Source organism: Tachysurus vachellii, chromosome 24 (assembly GCF_030014155.1).
Source record: "Tachysurus vachellii isolate PV-2020 chromosome 24, HZAU_Pvac_v1, whole genome shotgun sequence".
NCBI lineage: Eukaryota > Metazoa > Chordata > Actinopteri > Siluriformes > Bagridae > Tachysurus > Tachysurus vachellii.
The window spans coordinates 11,878,260-11,894,484 of NC_083483.1; the positions used below are offsets into that span (position 1 = coordinate 11,878,260).

Here is a 16,225-nt window from a genome sequence, read left to right on the forward strand (position 1 = left end):
CACCCCTGAATCTCTCTCTCTCTCTCTCTCTCTCTCTCTCTCTCTTTCTCTCCCCCCTTATGCAATGCCACTCTCCTTTTTCCTATGATTACTGACCCCTTCTTGTGTCATTATTCGAGCCCTGCTATTGTACAACATGTTCCTTTTCTCTCTGGCCGACAAAGGGGGCATTTGATCAGAGGGTTACGGTGTGCGGCTCACAGAAATGTGACTACGTGGTGGTAACCTTTGTTCGGGGCCTGCAACGCTGCGTTGACCTCATCGCTCCTGAAGCGAAATGCCCAAAACCATTCAAAAGCCAGTCTCACTTGCTGAGCACATTCAATCAGTCCTGGCCAGTCACAGATATTGGTTCCTGGTTATCTGGGGCTCACAGGCGTCTTGTTTTTCAGCAGTAGCTGAGCTTGGCAGGGCCAAAAATAAAAACAAAACCAAACAACAACAGCTATACTACCCTGGCGGTAAACCTATTGAATAGTCTCGAGTATGTCTCTTGGGTGTTTTTTTTCTCCCTCGGAACACTGCAGTTGTATACCTTGTCTCTAAAGGAATCTGCGCCCTAATTTGCCCGAGGAGATGTTTTCAACTTTAACCTCTACTACACATCTACTGCTTGCTGTTCTCTTGTTATTAGCGGTGCACTCACACATGCAGCACATCAGCGAAAAGATGCTAGAAAAAACACGAATCAGGCATAAATTCAATACATTCAGACTCTGAGTCAATTGGTGATATTTTAAAAACACATAGCAGAGAATTAATTTAATTAAAATCTATATTTTATATACATTTAAACATATGGCATTTATTATAAATGAAAAGGAAAACAGACATATAATACGCACTCTATAATAAATATTTCTGTCCTCTGATAAAAATATATATTCAAACATAGACAATGAAAAGGAGATGGACGCGTCTCGAGAGACTCCACTGACGAATCTGCATAAGTGCACCAGAGACGTTGTTGTATTTTGTTGAATGGGATTGTTTAAAAAACATAGCTGCCATGTGTGAGTGTATTTGTTGTTGTGTGTGTCTCATTCCCAGAGATAAACTGCACATTACTTGCACAACGAATGGCTTCTGGAGGTTTTCCCTATTAAGCTGATTTGAGAACAGTCTCTGATTTTTTTTGTTTTATTATCATTATTATTATTATAACTAAGAAACAGTCCAAGCTCAGTCTCTTTAGAAGACACACACATTAAATCCAGTTTGATTGTTCAAGCTACTTTACAAGTGATCAATTTTAAAGATGTGTGTTGTTGCTTAGCTCTACATGTGTGGGTGTAAATCTTTAGTTGACGGCAGGCCGGTGGCTGTGTTTAGTCCTCTTGTTGAGCTGATAAGGGACAATATCGAAGGGCTTATGCTCAGTAAGCAGGTGTCCCCGTGGAAAGCGTTTCATGAAATGAGCTTCTCTCTGGTGCTGTTGCGTGCGCGTCGCCTTCCGTGGTCGGCCCTTACGTGTAAACGCCATGTACCAGCCTTTGTACTTAGCGTTCTGCAGTGCTGTGTAGTTGTTCTCCAGGACGATTTCAGTGAAAATGCAGTCCTTGCCATGACCCTTTCTCTGGAACAGGGACAGAAACACAGTTAGAGGACATAAAGTTAGAAAACTGTTATTCCGCTGTGCTGGTTTTTATTGCACAATGGAAGGTGGGAAGGAGACGTTCTCAGATGTTGTTAAAAATTTTAACCACATTCAAGGATTCAAAGACATTTATATTACTGTTTAATGCATGTCTGCTTTAAAAGAAAATAGCTAAAAATTCTACAAAGTAAGAGTGAAGTCTTCACAGTGTACTAGTCAAACTGCTCAGATATCATAGATTTTAGTATCTACTTATGACTTTACCTTTGACTACACGAAATATAAAGGTGAAGTACAAAACCAGTTGCTTAGAGAGTTTTACATTAGCAATCTTTCTGATTTCTGTGATATTTATTTCCTGTTATAGATTCTGCCCTGATATTATATCTAAAATAAATACATAATCAGTACAAAATTTGTAGATTGCATTACAGAAAAAAAAACCAAAACATTTGCCTCACCCGTCCAATCAGCTTTCCTTTCTTGTTCATGCATATGTAGAAGCCTGTCTTAGCTCCACGGATACGAATCCGACTCCCAAACGTGTCGGTCTCCACGATCAGTTTGGCTGGAAATGTCGAATTAAACAATTAAAAACAGACTTTGTTTCCTGACAGATATCAAATAATCCTTATTAGCATAATACTCTGAATCTGGGTGAATCCAAAAATATTATAAAGTATGCATACATTAAAGAAGCAATGGAGAAAATGCAAAATAATTATGAAGATCATTCCAGCATCAGAATTTTTACAGTGAAAATTGAGGAATCTTGTCGATTTATTTGCTAGAATTTTTTTTTTTTACAGTTTTTTTTTTAATCATCTTCATCACATACCAAAAGGAAGACTTGGATGTGAATTTACACACAATAAGCAGGGCAGTTTATAAAGTTATAGAGTCATGGACTTAAACTTCCCTCAGTATCCTGGATAAGGATGCATTCTCAACATGGACTGCCCTGTTTTCCTTTTATATTATCAAGTGATTACTAGGACGTCTATTGTATTTATTAAGAGGCTTAAGATATTTAAGTGACCAGGTTTGTCATCTCATTACCCAATGCTCCATCTTTATTCAACATGCAGTATCATTCTGCACTATAGGCCTATTATAGGAATCATGCATTGTCTTCTTAAGGAGTTTAAAAATTAAAATTGCACATTTATAAAATTAGACCAGCTGTTAAAAGCCTTAATACTTTTATACACAGTCATAGGGTACAAATAGCTTTACAATTTTTCTTTGATTTACTTATTTATTTTTCTTTTTAAATACCGTTGCACAAAGAAAGCATCTATGGGTTCACACAAACCTTTTACCGATTCACCATGTTTGAGTCTTTTTAATACGTTTTTTTTTCTTTTCTTATCATGGTGTGCGCGCGTGCGTGCGTGCGCTCGTGCTCGCGCTGCATTGGCAATTTCGTATAAAATTCGTACGAAATAGCGACGAACGGTTTAAGGTGACGGTGTCGTGCCAGGCTCGATGTGTCAGGTGTCAGTTTCGACGTGTCAGTGATTTCCTCGCGCTTCACGTTACTCGTGAATTTCGCTTAAATCGCGTTTAAGGTTCGCGCGTGAGACGTGGTGACGTGCGCGTGCTCTCTGTCTGTACTTTACAAGTTGGGAACGAAAACACCTCATAAAAAACGAGTCTTGCAACATTTTAAAAATGTAAATTTTCTAAAATTTGATGAATTTCTGAAACAAACGCATTAAACCCCTACAACTAATGTAACCTAGCTGTTTTGATGAGCACATTCACCCTAAACAGCTCGTGCTAGTGTCTTTTTATGGAAAAACCATATACATATACATTATTTTTTTTCTTACACCATTTCAAGGCACATGGGTTTGTCTCAAGGTTAGAAAGTTCTTCGTCTTTCCATCCTCCAGCTCCATTTTTCTTAGACAGAGAGCTGCTCAGGAAATGTTTAGCTAAGAAGGTACAGAGGTAAGATGAGTAACTGATGTGTTTTCCAGACTGAGCTGGGTTTTCCCAAGATCCCACACATTCACAACCATATATATGACATTTCAAAATATGCAGTCTACTTTATAGCTAAATCCTTTGGGACAAATTAGGATAAACTTTAGCCATTTTAGTCAAGTTTTGATATACTGAATACTAATTAGGGAATGACTAATTCGGCTACTTCAATAAGTCAATTACTAGCCTAAAAATAAAGACAGTCATCCTTGATGTACGCTAATATATACAGAAACTATATATAGGTACATCACATCTCGTATATCACATGCCTGTATAAAAAACCAGCTGTTATATCTTACATAGTATAAAATAACACATGATACAATACACACTCATTTGGCTGATGATTCTTAAAAAGTAATGTAGGATACAATGTCCAAACCATTTCAGTTTGCCAATTCTAGGATTTAAACATACAACCTTCTGAAATGTAACCTGAAGAATTAACTACCAAGGTTACATTGATTCAACCACTAAATTAAATAGTTTAAATGATTGCATTTTAACGCTTACCTTTCAACACAGTCGTATTGTGCATCAGTTATAAATCACATTGTTTAAAAATATCAGCCAAATGAGCAAATGCAATAGATTACGTGTTATTATCTATTACATTTGACACCTTTAATTAAATAGTTTTGGAATGTTTCCAGGTTAAATGTGTATTCTAAAGGGCTGAAATTAGTATGCTTTATGGTACCACCCAGAAATAAGGACAGGACGTGTAAATAGAAGAAATTGAGAGAGTGTAGTTCAGTATATTAAGTCATTAAATGACACTTCTAACAAATCTACACAACAGATTAGGGAAGGTTTTAGCCAGACATCCATAATATATTGTAATTAGATAATGTTTTATGACCTGTTTTCAACCCCAATACAGAATATCGATACAACCTCAAGTTTTAAGAAAAACTCATATTTAGCTAGAAATTTATTTAGCTCATATTTATCTTTAGAGAAAAAAAAGGAAACTGTATCTTTCCTTAAAGCTGGGGTGGTATCTGGGGTGGTATCTGGGGTGGTATCCTCACGGTTACTCACTTTATAGCTTTCTATATATATATATATATATATATATATATATATATATATATATATATATATATATATATATATATATATATTTATAAAGCTATACACTGTAGCAGTGTTTACAGGTGAAAGATAGACAGGTATGAATATATGGAAAGTCTGTAAAATCATAATCAATGAGCCACCCACAGAAACCAGACCCACTGCACTTTTAATTATCAGAACTTTATTTTGGTTTGTTTTCTATAGTCTACAGTATCAGCACTTTTCCTAATTTTATTTAAATTTTATTCTACTCTTTACTATGGTTAATAACTCCTGAGTAATAATTATTTATACCATACATCTATTAATTAGCTGTTGATAAGGAAATCAACATCACACTGAAAAAATTTGAAACCAATTCAAGTAAGGAAAAAACAATTCAAATAGAATTTTAGCTACTACAGTTCATCGATTTGTTTAGTGAGACTCTATCTTCACTGTTTTTATGCACACCTTTCTTGCACTGACATTTTAACTCTGGACTGTCACTTTGACTCTGGACTTGCACAGCACAGTGCCACTTTACACACTCTATGCACACCATACTACACATGGACACTTTAAGGACAATCATTAAAAAAAACATATACATTTATGTATATGTATAGTTATGGATATGTATATACATTATTTTTTTTCCACATATACTTTCATATTTTATATCGTTTGTATATAGTTTATACTATTTTACTTATCTATCTCCTTTTGGTTTTGGTTTATTTTTTTTTTATCCTAAATTGCATTCCTTTTATGCTTATATACCGGGCAGATGCAAAACGCATTTCACTGCATGTCGTACCCTGTATGTATGTGTATGTGAGAAATAAAATGTTATTTGATTGATTTGATTTGAGGTTAATTTATTTGCAAGTTAAGTTTAATACATGGTCTGTTTTTTCTAATTAATACTGATTTGTAGATTTTAGCCACGTTTTTATTTTCCATCCAGTTTATTAGGATTAAAAGATGTCTTTTCTTTGCTCTTACCGTGCACGTCTCCGTCCTCGCCATTAGCCACAACTCTCTTATTGCTCAGCACCTGCACGTGTCTGCCGCTTGTGCGGCTGTAGAGCTGGTAGGTGCGCGTCAACCGGCGGCTCGTGCGGTCCGATAAGCGGCTGTGCTCGGTCACGTGCTGCTTGAAGTTCGGCACGGACACAGAATGCAGGCCTGTAGCCGTCTGATGAAACGAAATCACGCGTAAAAAACATGCTTTTCAGTTATTTGCATGTATTATTAAAGTCAGAGAAGAAGAAAACCCCAGTAAAACGCAAAGTGTTAAACCTGGATGTTGTATGCATTGTATGTCTAATTTAATTTCATGTCATTTATTTACATTAAACCATCAATGCATCGGATATTAATTTGCTCAATAAGTCAACTCATATTATGCATTCACAGCTATATTTTATGTAGGGTTGAGTGACCGAGTGTCACATTGATATGTGGTTTGAGATGTAGACCATGTAGCGTGGAGGGCGCATTTGGACACATGACATGTCCCCGATGGGCTGTGATCTTTCACCCATCTCTCCATGCACCATTTCTCTCAACGATTCCTTTTCATTTCATCCATGCGTCCTATCCACATGCTATTACCATTACCTTTAGGCCATGGTCTGTTTAGGTCTTTTCAAGATGGTAGATGATGGAATAAAAGCACAAAGTATATGCGCAGTATTGTGTATAACAGACTATAAAGGTATTTTATATCGCAAAACTTTTCAGCCTAAACAAAAAACTCGCACTTACCTGTGCGTAAAAGATTAGTGTCATAAATTGGATTAACCTAAAACAAACAAACAAACAAACAAACAAACAAACAAACAAACAAACAAACAAACAAAAAAAAAAAACTGTTGTTAATTGGTGCATCTTATAAGTATATATATTATTATATGTATGATAAATAAATAAAGAAAAAGATGAGATTTACTTACAGGTAACCCCATTTAGATGATTTCAGCTTCATTGTGAGATTCTGCAAACGCTTGCGTCTGTCTCCTGATTTAAATCCTTCATGAGTTCCCTGATTCTGATGGGACAGCTTTAGTCCCGATGGAAATGTCCTCTTAAAATGTTTCCTCTGCTGATCAACTACAGATTAAGTTGAAGTGACAGCTCAGAATTTTACAGTCTATTGATGGAGATCCATAATTCCCTTAGGATAGAAAGCTTCTTCCACTGTATATATAAATGGACAATCCAAAAAAAACAAACAAATCGTTCTCACTGTTATTCCAGAGCATTCACACGGATTTTACTACCTGCTTCCCAAACTGTAAACTCTGTGAATCAGTGATCTGATTCGTTTTAACAACTAGGGAAAGAAACAAACTGGAAAAAACAGAAGGGATCGTATCCGCTATCCAGGAGAGGCGATTGCATCTAAAATAAACGCGCAGTAACTTGTACATTATTTCAGTTGCTCTTATTGTCTTCTGGCATAGCTAGTGTGAATCCCCAAGAACGTAAAAATCAGTCATAAGGCAAAACATGACGAGTCATTTCTGAATTTTTAAAAGGAAAGATCCTCTTGCAACCGCTTTCAGATTAAAGTGAAACGATGCGGCAGGAGTCTGTTTTTCATCCCGCAGAGAAGTGCGGCTAGGAGCAGCCTCCCCTCCGCATTTAAGGTCCGACACACACACACACACACACACACACACACACACACACACACACACACACACACACACACACACACACAGATACAGACTCACTCACACACACACATACAGACACACACACACACAGACACACACACACATACACAGCTACACACACACAGACACAAACAGGACAGCAGGAGGAGCAAAGGCAAAGGCACGTCTAAAAGCATACAGATAAGATGCCATTTGATGCAAATGAATGCAAGTGTCTCAGTAATAGACTGTCCTCTATGTCAAATATTACAACATATTATGGAGTCCACAAACCCTATGTTGATATTTTGATGTACTGTTAAGTTTTCTGTACACCACATGACTTCTTCTTGTACTAAACTAATGTCAAAGACAGAAGCAAGTAGTTTTTTTTTTTTTTTTTGGAAAATACAGTTAATTTATACTTGTTTCAGGCAACCAGAGACCTGTTAAAGACCTCTAAAAATAAACTAGAGGAAAACAAAAATGATACAAAATGTCACCAGAACAGCCACCAGAACAGCTTCAGTGTGTGGAACTGTACCAGAGCAATTAAAAGATATCCTTTCATTTAGTGTGTTGATGAAGGTGGTGGTCCAAAGCACTCAGCACTCCAACATCTCACATACTGTAGCTGGGCAGTTATTCTGTAATTATTTATCCACTGACAGTAAAGGCTGTAGCATTTGATTTACATCATTTTGTTCTACATTAAACCATTCAGTGGAGCGGAGTCATCCTGGAATAGACCACACCCATCAGGGTAGAAATGTTTCATCATGAGATAAATATAAGTGTTTTTTTCACTATAGAAGTACTTGGCACCCTGAACAGAAATAGGCTGTGTGAATCAGTTCGGGCTAGAAATACAGTAATTCCAGTCTGGGCCTTCATATCCGTATTATTAATATATTTCTTTATAGTGAAGTCTGACAGGTTTCATATTTATGCCATAATACTACTAAGAACTATTTCTATTGTAATCCCTTATTAAAGTCTGGCAAATAGGTTTCTTATCATTCCTTAACAGCAAGTAAAAACATTATTTCATGGCCCCCGCAGCACAAAATCTGGATTTGTAACCTTGTCCTGGATGTGTAACTATAACTTACCAGAACAATGGAAAACATGTGCTATGAATCAAATCCTATTCTTAAGAGCGTAAATAAAGAGTTTAATATCATTAATCTTAATATCAGTCTGTGTAGATGTAGCAAATATATTGCTTTGTGCGTAGAGACACTTAATTACAGTAACATATGGCATGCATCTTTTTCAGTCCTTGTCTAGAGGCCTTGTCTCTTACAGTTATTCACTCTGTATCAGCAATCAGGAGCATCAGATATAAATATTTATTATTAATGCTATAAGCTTATTTACATACCAAATCAAAAGACACAAGCTGGAATATGAATCTCTGTAGGTCCCACAAATTCCTGTCGAAAATCATGGTTCCCACGTCCCACCCGAGATGCAATAGGGAACTTTTCACACCTTTGCGCTCATATACTGTAGGAATGGCAGAGCAGCTGTTCTCTGGTATAGAAAATGTAATTATTGGTGTTCATTCACATTGCCCCTATAAATCAGTCTTTAGAGAGTGAGAATGAACCTGCGTGATTAGTTCCAGAGGGAAAATAATTTTTTGCCACCTGGAACTGCTCAGTGAACTAGTTAAAAAATCTCACCTCAGCCCATGCGTAAGCCTACATTTAAAGTGCGGTTTTAGAGATTTTTTCTTTTGTTTTTGGTTTCCATGAATCCCCTTTCTACAATAATGAAAACAAATATTATCTATTAATGATTCAATTCTATAAAATGGTCATTTAGAGTAACTTTGCTACCGGTATTGACATAGCAGTTTAGAGAAACACATTATTTCTTAATTTGGATCCCTGACCTCCGTATTAAGATAATAAAAGATTCAGATTCAAAAAGTTTATAGCTTTTTCTCTCTCTTGCTCTTTCACCAGCCGTCTTGTTCACCGGTCATTTGTGGTTAAGCGGCGACTATTATTCATTAGTGGTTAACCAAATTTCATGTCTTGTCAGGTGGCTGGGTTGTGTCTTTTAACATGTTCTTTCTACTAACCAACTCTCATATTAGTGGGTCTGGCTGGCTCCGAGCAGCTCTGCTGTCTGAAGTCTGCTCATTGAGGTTTTGACACCAAGCCAAAACACTGCCCTTGTTCTCCATCGCCACATTCTCTCGGGATCCCCATAAACCGTGCTGGTATTCCCATTTTCTTTCCTTTCAGTACAAGGCTTTGTATCGATGCAGTTCGAATACATATACCATCACCGGTGATAGTAGAGCATAAAAGAGAGACAGAGAGAGGAAGAAAAGAGTGACAGAATGTCTGAAACTACTCGGATGGGATCTTTTTCTTCAATTATAGACATATTGTAGAGTCTGAGGTGACTCCGGAGCAAGACATAACACAGACATTAGACTTTTCCCCAGATAAAAGGAGCCATTAGTACGTTTTTTACATTGTGTCTTTAGCAAGATATGATGACGTTTTGACATGAAGACATAATGTTTTAAAACCAAAAAAAAAATTCAAAATTCTTGAAGCTTATGCAGTTATTTATTCACCAGCAGCACAATAGACCTGTGAATATTTAAATATTGTGCTGATTGTTTGGAGAATAAAAAGCGAGTGTAAGCTGTGTGTGAACCCAATATTAACTCGATGTGGGTCATACACAGTACAGTAGGATGTAATGCTGTAACAATGATTATATCGGCGCCATGCAACGAATTAGCACTCAACAGATTTACGGTATAACGATTACATAGCAGTTAGCACTGTTCTTTCCCATCGCTATGTAATGATTTAGCCATTTTCAAGATCTGTATCCAAGCTCAGTCTGAGATCACTGAAATTGTCTCAGCATTGTAAAGCCATTGTTCCTACTTGGCTCGTGGGAGCAGGGAGCCATTTCATTTTCATACATTAAAGTAAGGTAGCAGATTTCACACACATTGCAGACAACAGAAAATGGCAGATAACCTCCTTGTAGTGAACAGATCAAGTTGAAGCTGTTTGCTTTTTTTAAATACATGCTAACTAGACAAGTACATATCAGAACAATAGGTTTGACAATAAAATAAAAACATACTTTTTAAAGCTATATAAAGTATATAAACACTTACGTAGAAGCGCTTTCAGAAGCACTACATTAAATTTCCATCAGAAGAGGATGTTTCTCTTGTTAATGACTACAGGGCTATAAGTTATTTCATTACAGTAGCTTCCACACTTTATAGAAAAGTCACTATGATTAAATATACTGTAGTGATCAAGGTTATTTATAAATTTAATGTTCATGACAGTTAAGTGCTCTGATTTAGGAAATGAATCAGAACTCTGTGATGCTGAGGTAAAAAAGGTTTACTTAAGGCAGCTGCTAGCAGTAGCTCATCCCATTCACTCCAAATGTTTCCCTTGACTCCTGTGCACTGTTCCTCTGAACACACTCTGATTTACTGTCTTGTAAACACATAGGAAGTAGCATTGAAAACGCTTTAACAAAGTCAATAAAAGCAGATACCATTCCTGGTTTTGGAGTTGCATGTGACTCCCCCCATCTACTACCACTCTGCAAGCGAGTACACACACACACACTCACACAAAGACACACACACACACACACACACACACACACACACACACACACACACACACACACTTGTAAGCCACCTTCACTTTCTTACACTCCTTTGCTCCCCCTTTCTTGTAGTTTTGGGTTTAGGGCAGGTTGGGGTGATTACTTTAGCAGGTCTACCTGCACGTTTGCTTTGAGACTTTTCTTTTTCATCTGGGTGCAGAAAAGTGGCCCCTGGTGTCTAAACAGCTGTGTAGACCTAGGCGTGGGGAAAAGCACAAAAAAAGGACGAAAAGAAAGGTTGGAAATTCAATGTGCCGCAGGGATTTTTTCTCCCTTTCTCCTTTTCTCTCTCCCTTGTCCTTTTTAACTCAGTCGTAAGTTCTGTCTTTTGCGTGCTTGCTTTTTTTCACATCTCATATCTTTCCTCTTTCTCGGTTTCTCTCTATCACATCACCACTTAATATTGCCTACACTGCTTTTACAGGGCTGTTACCAAAGCCAAAGCCTCCCACCACTCTCTCTCTCTCTCTCTCTCTCTCTCTCTCTCTCTCTCTCTCTCTCTCACACACACATCTGAAAGTCTGGAGAGAAATATTCATTTTAAAAATGAACTGTTTTTATCCCAGGTGCTTAATCGATTGGAGGCCCTCGCATATGATCGCATTTCTGGTCCTTTTCAAATTCGACCTATGAATTCCAGCTAGAGCCTGCAATTCGAATAAGAAAGAAGTGGGTTTGCCATTTGCTTAAAGTTGTGGGCGGCCGTTGTGGCCGGTACACAGATGGACCTCGGTGCCGCTTGAGCTAAACTGTTGTCCATCCTTCCTGCTGCAAGGGGGAGCGGGCGGCAAGGTTAAAATCTTCATAAAGCGTACATGGGGGTGGGATGGAATTTGCTCTGGAGCAGGTCACTGCTACCTTGTCACTGCCTGCTATATCATCTTTCCTCCTCTGAGAAAAGAAGCCCAGAGAGGGCTGGAGATGAAAAAGGCAGCTCTCGATTTTGGGGGTTCAAATGCCAACATTTTTTTTTTGTAGCTTTAGTGATGAGAGACAAATATCGATTGACATGTAACCTGGAATCTCCTTTGAAACCAAACGAAATCGTTTTTATCTCTGCTGTATGAAATGTTATTTTAAAAATGGGTAATTGAATGTGTCATGGCTTATTGTGGTTCTTTCATTGGCAGTTGATAAAATTACAGTACATGCAGCTTTATATGTGTGCTTCTTTTTAACGGACTGCCATCCTAAAGTAACACTGAAGGACCTGGTTATTATTTCTCCAGGACAAACGGAGTAGTTACTTAATAATAAAGCTTAATATTAATAACTAACTGTGTTTAGTTTTAATACATATGTTCTCTTGAAAAATAGATTTCAGGAAAAAGAAGCTTTATGGCTTTTGTAATTTTTCATGATGTAATTGTGCACGTATCTCTGCTGAGGAGGAACCAAAAACATTTTAATGTAAAATCTTATTTAGGTTATAAAAAAATATATAATAAAATAAGCTCAAAAATAAAGCACAGGATTGAGGAGCCCTTGAACATGTTTTCTGTTTTAAAAAGTTTTCTTGAAAAGTTACGACACAAATCAAGATATTAGAGAGAGTTAGAGGGAGGGTGTGTGTGTGTGTGTGTGTGTGTGTGTGTGTGTGTTTGTATGTGTGTGTGTGTGTGTGTGCGTGTGTATGTGCTTGCATGCCGGCACACAAAAAACAAAGTGAGAAAGCAGAAAAAGAGTTGGCTGGGCAGCGTTTCAGAGAAAGTCATGTCTTCAGAGAGAGAGCGGAGAATGTGGTGTTGAGTGTGGTACTGTTTGCTTAGTCCCCATCAAAGCCAGGTCTAATTATTTTACCATGCGCAGGTTCAGCTAGTGCTGAGTGCTGGGGCTTCTGCCTTTACAACTTTAACCTCACGCTGGTCTCATGGTCTCGTGGCTCTTTCCCAGCGATTGCTCATAAATGCACTACGTACAGTCACTTGTATTGATGGTTCTATTGGATAGTTGAAGGATCTCTTAAAAGACATTTTTTGTCGTTTTCAGAAAATCAGTATCTTACATTAAAGATAAAAAATTTTATTCATTTGTTCAATCTTCAGTAATCACTTTATTCTGATCAGGGCTGTGGTGGATTAGGAATACTCTTAGGAATGCTGGATGAGATCAAAAACTCCTGCTTCGAGTGGGCTATCTTGGACTAGGACCTACCATCATATTCAGACACTCTGACACCTTGATCAGCAAACCTTCCTGCACTGCCTGATCTCCTATGGTGGGTCTGTCTTGCTGCAGCTGTAAAACTCGCTGTAAAAAAATCAGCCATTGCATAATGGAAACAGGACTTTGTTCATGCCTAGGTGACCTGGGGAACCAATTACTCCTCCAATATGTACATGTGTGCGTGTGTGTGTGGGTGAGAGGTTAAATGGGATCGTGACTTTTGCTGTGACCCTTGTCTGGTAGGAAGACCACCATGAGAAACTTATAAGACCACCAAATGACATATTAATGGGAATGGGATATAATTAATGACCCTGTCCTCATCCAATCGTCATGACGTCTCACTGAACGGTTTACTGAATAGAAAAAAGATGTTAATCGTATGCAGTGCTTCTTAGAGTCAACAGATATTAGCTCAAGGAAACACTTAAATACTTTAATACTTAAAGAGTGGTGATGTGTTTGACGGCATTCTGTAACACCACCATCAAAGCATAAATTGAAGGAAAATCATTTTTGAATGATGTTCATTGCTTTGGCTCTTGTAGAATCTATGACAAGATGCATTGAAGCTATTCTGGTGGCTTGTTGTATCCCATCACCTTACTAACATACTTTATGTTCACGTTTCCTTCTGTATACATTTCACTATAGTAAACAAACTCAATATGAAATGTATATGATTTAAACCATTTCTTTTTCACCTACAGTAGGTTCACTTAATACTGCTCCAGAAATAGAAAAAGATGTTACCTTTGAAACACCAGCTTTCTCAGGAAGCTTTGTGTCCTATGCTGAAAATGTGCTACAGTACATCTGCCTTATTACCACAGTTACCGTTTATGAATTATACTGCAGCTACTCGCTGTAAAAGTTTCTATAAGGTTTTATGTCACTAAATTGAGCAGTAAATCATTATAGAGTGAATGATTGCAATTCCATTAATATGTATGCTGAATACATTTGATTGTCTGGTTCAGGGAGATGTCTGGAATGCTTTTAGGGATGTTCTGTTGGACATATTAGAATGTGAGACTCAGAAGATCAGTGCATTCCAGGAGCATTTCTGTCCCTCTTCAGATGTCCATCATCCCCATTATCTGTACACACACACACACACACACACACACATATGTACACATGCACGCAGACACATACATGCACACACACTGTCATTCAGCAAGAACAGTTTGGGACTGTCGATGTGTTAATCACAAAAGAATGTGCACACAGAGATAGTACTCAGTGTACCATTGTAGTTTTGACATAGCTGACACGACAGGAAGTTGTATTCTTGTGCAGATATTTCATGAAAACATAATGCAAAACTTAAGGTTTATTAAAACAATAAATGGGAACTAGGCCGGAATCAATATAGAAATACAAATGAAGAACACATGATCAAGAGAAATCTAAAATTAGGAGTCACAAAACTACTCCTAAAGAGATTACTTGAGATGAGTTTCAGGTGTCTGTGATTAGTTTGATGCTGGCTAGAATTTGGCTGAGGGAGACCTCTGGAGGGTGGGAGGTATATTGCAGTGATTTCTGTTCCTTACTGATCACATAAACTTTGAATATGTGAAATCTGTCAAACAATTAAATCCCCAGCAGGCTCTGTCTTCTCATTCAAGGTTTAACCACATGTAAAGTAACATAAAATCACATGACCTCTCAAGGACTCAGGAAGAACTTGTGAACCACACCCAAACAAACCTTCTTCCAACAACCTGCAGCATATCACCCATCACCAGAGCCCTTCTTCTTCTTCTTCTTCTTCTTCTTCTTCTTCTTCTTCTACTACTACTACTACTTTCATCTTTTCCCGTTAGGGGTCACCACAGTGAATCATCAGATTCCACCTAACACTATCCTCATCATTCTCTACTCTCGCACCAATTATCTTTATGTCCTCATTTAACACATCCATATATCTCCTCTTTGTCCTTGCTCTTGACCTCTTACCTGGCAGCTCCATCTCCAACATCCTTCTACCAATATAACCATCTCCCTCCTCTGTACATGTCCAAACCATCTCAATCTATCCACTCCGACCTTGTCCCCAAAACAACCAATCTGAGCTGTTCCCTCTGATGTGCTCGTTTCTTATCCTATCCTTCCTCATCACTCCTAAAGTGAGCCTCAACATCCTCATCTCTGCTACCTCCATCTCTGCCTCATGTCTTTTCCTCACTGCTACAGTCTCGAACCCATACAGCATAGCTGCTCTCACTACTGTCTTGTACACCTCCAAGACAGAATTGTTTTGGATCACGGATCTGAGAAATTACACAGAAATGTTTCAGAGGTCCTGGTGAACACAGTGGCTCACATCATTTTAAAGGTTAAAAAGCTGTCAAACTCAAGACAAGTTTCATAGAGCTGGCCACTTAGCCAAACTAAACAAACTGGGGTGAACAAGAACATGATGCAACATGATGGAACATGACAAAAGACAAACATCTCTGCACCACTCCACCAATCAGGCAGATCTTTTAGACTGCTCATTGACTGGCCAATTACATTATTGAAATGAAGCATGGTGGTGGTAGGATCATGTTGTGGGGACTTTTTAACAGCAGAGATATCGAGGCATTTTAGGATCTTCTGCTTAGTGTAGTGTAGGTATATGAGGGTGTATTTCTATTTCTACTTCTTATTACTCAAGCAAAATTAAGTTTGGGTCATTCACAATAAAATACTTAGGAAAAGTGAGATGAAAATAGTTCTCAGTCATGGGCTCAGACTGTTGAACCCCACTGTAGTGGTGAGATTTCTAGAACTATTGGAAGCATTATAAAATATTCCAAAAATGATGATTTGTACAGTGTCGATAGCAGCAGGCCAGGTTTCTGTGGCATGCTGTGTGGGTGCTGAAAGCACCTCAGTGGTATATGCCAGTGCTCTCTCACATGTTCAGGCTGTGTTTTTGACAATGGGTGTATGTGTGCCTTTCAGGGGAAGGGGCTGATGCATTTGATATGGATGCATGACAGAATCTGTCAGTCGTGTGAGCATGCATGTTATGTGTACTGAGTAGACTTAGTAAAGGGATTTTTTTTGCAGC

The 16,225-nt window shown here is 37.9% G+C and overlaps 1 protein-coding gene across 1 annotated transcript; it reads right to left on the reverse strand.

Moving 5' to 3' along the window:
* Positions 1–1,300: 1,300 nt before the first annotated feature.
* On the reverse strand, positions 1,301–6,644 carry fgf8b (fibroblast growth factor 8b). The gene is made up of 5 exons (XM_060860389.1): positions 6,613–6,644; positions 6,425–6,461; positions 5,660–5,852; positions 2,059–2,165; positions 1,301–1,576 (listed from the first exon to the last, which is right to left on the reverse strand). Exons 1-5 carry the CDS (start codon positions 6,642–6,644, stop codon positions 1,301–1,303), a joined length of 645 nt encoding a protein of 214 aa, XP_060716372.1.
* Positions 6,645–16,225: the final 9,581 nt, after the last annotated feature.

What these genes read in the sequence shown, in the direction of transcription:
- fgf8b (XM_060860389.1), bottom strand. Translation starts at nt 6,644, where the DNA reads ATGAAGCTGAAATCATCTAAATGGGGTTACCT. An exon ending in TCATCTAAATGGGGTTACCT is followed by an intron (nt 6,462 to 6,612) that starts GTAAGTAAATCT and finishes TGTTTGTTTTAG; the next exon opens with GTTAATCCAATTTATGACAC. An exon ending in AAGGAAAGCTGATTGGACGG is followed by an intron (nt 1,577 to 2,058) that starts GTGAGGCAAATG and finishes TCCCTGTTCCAG; the next exon opens with AGAAAGGGTCATGGCAAGGA.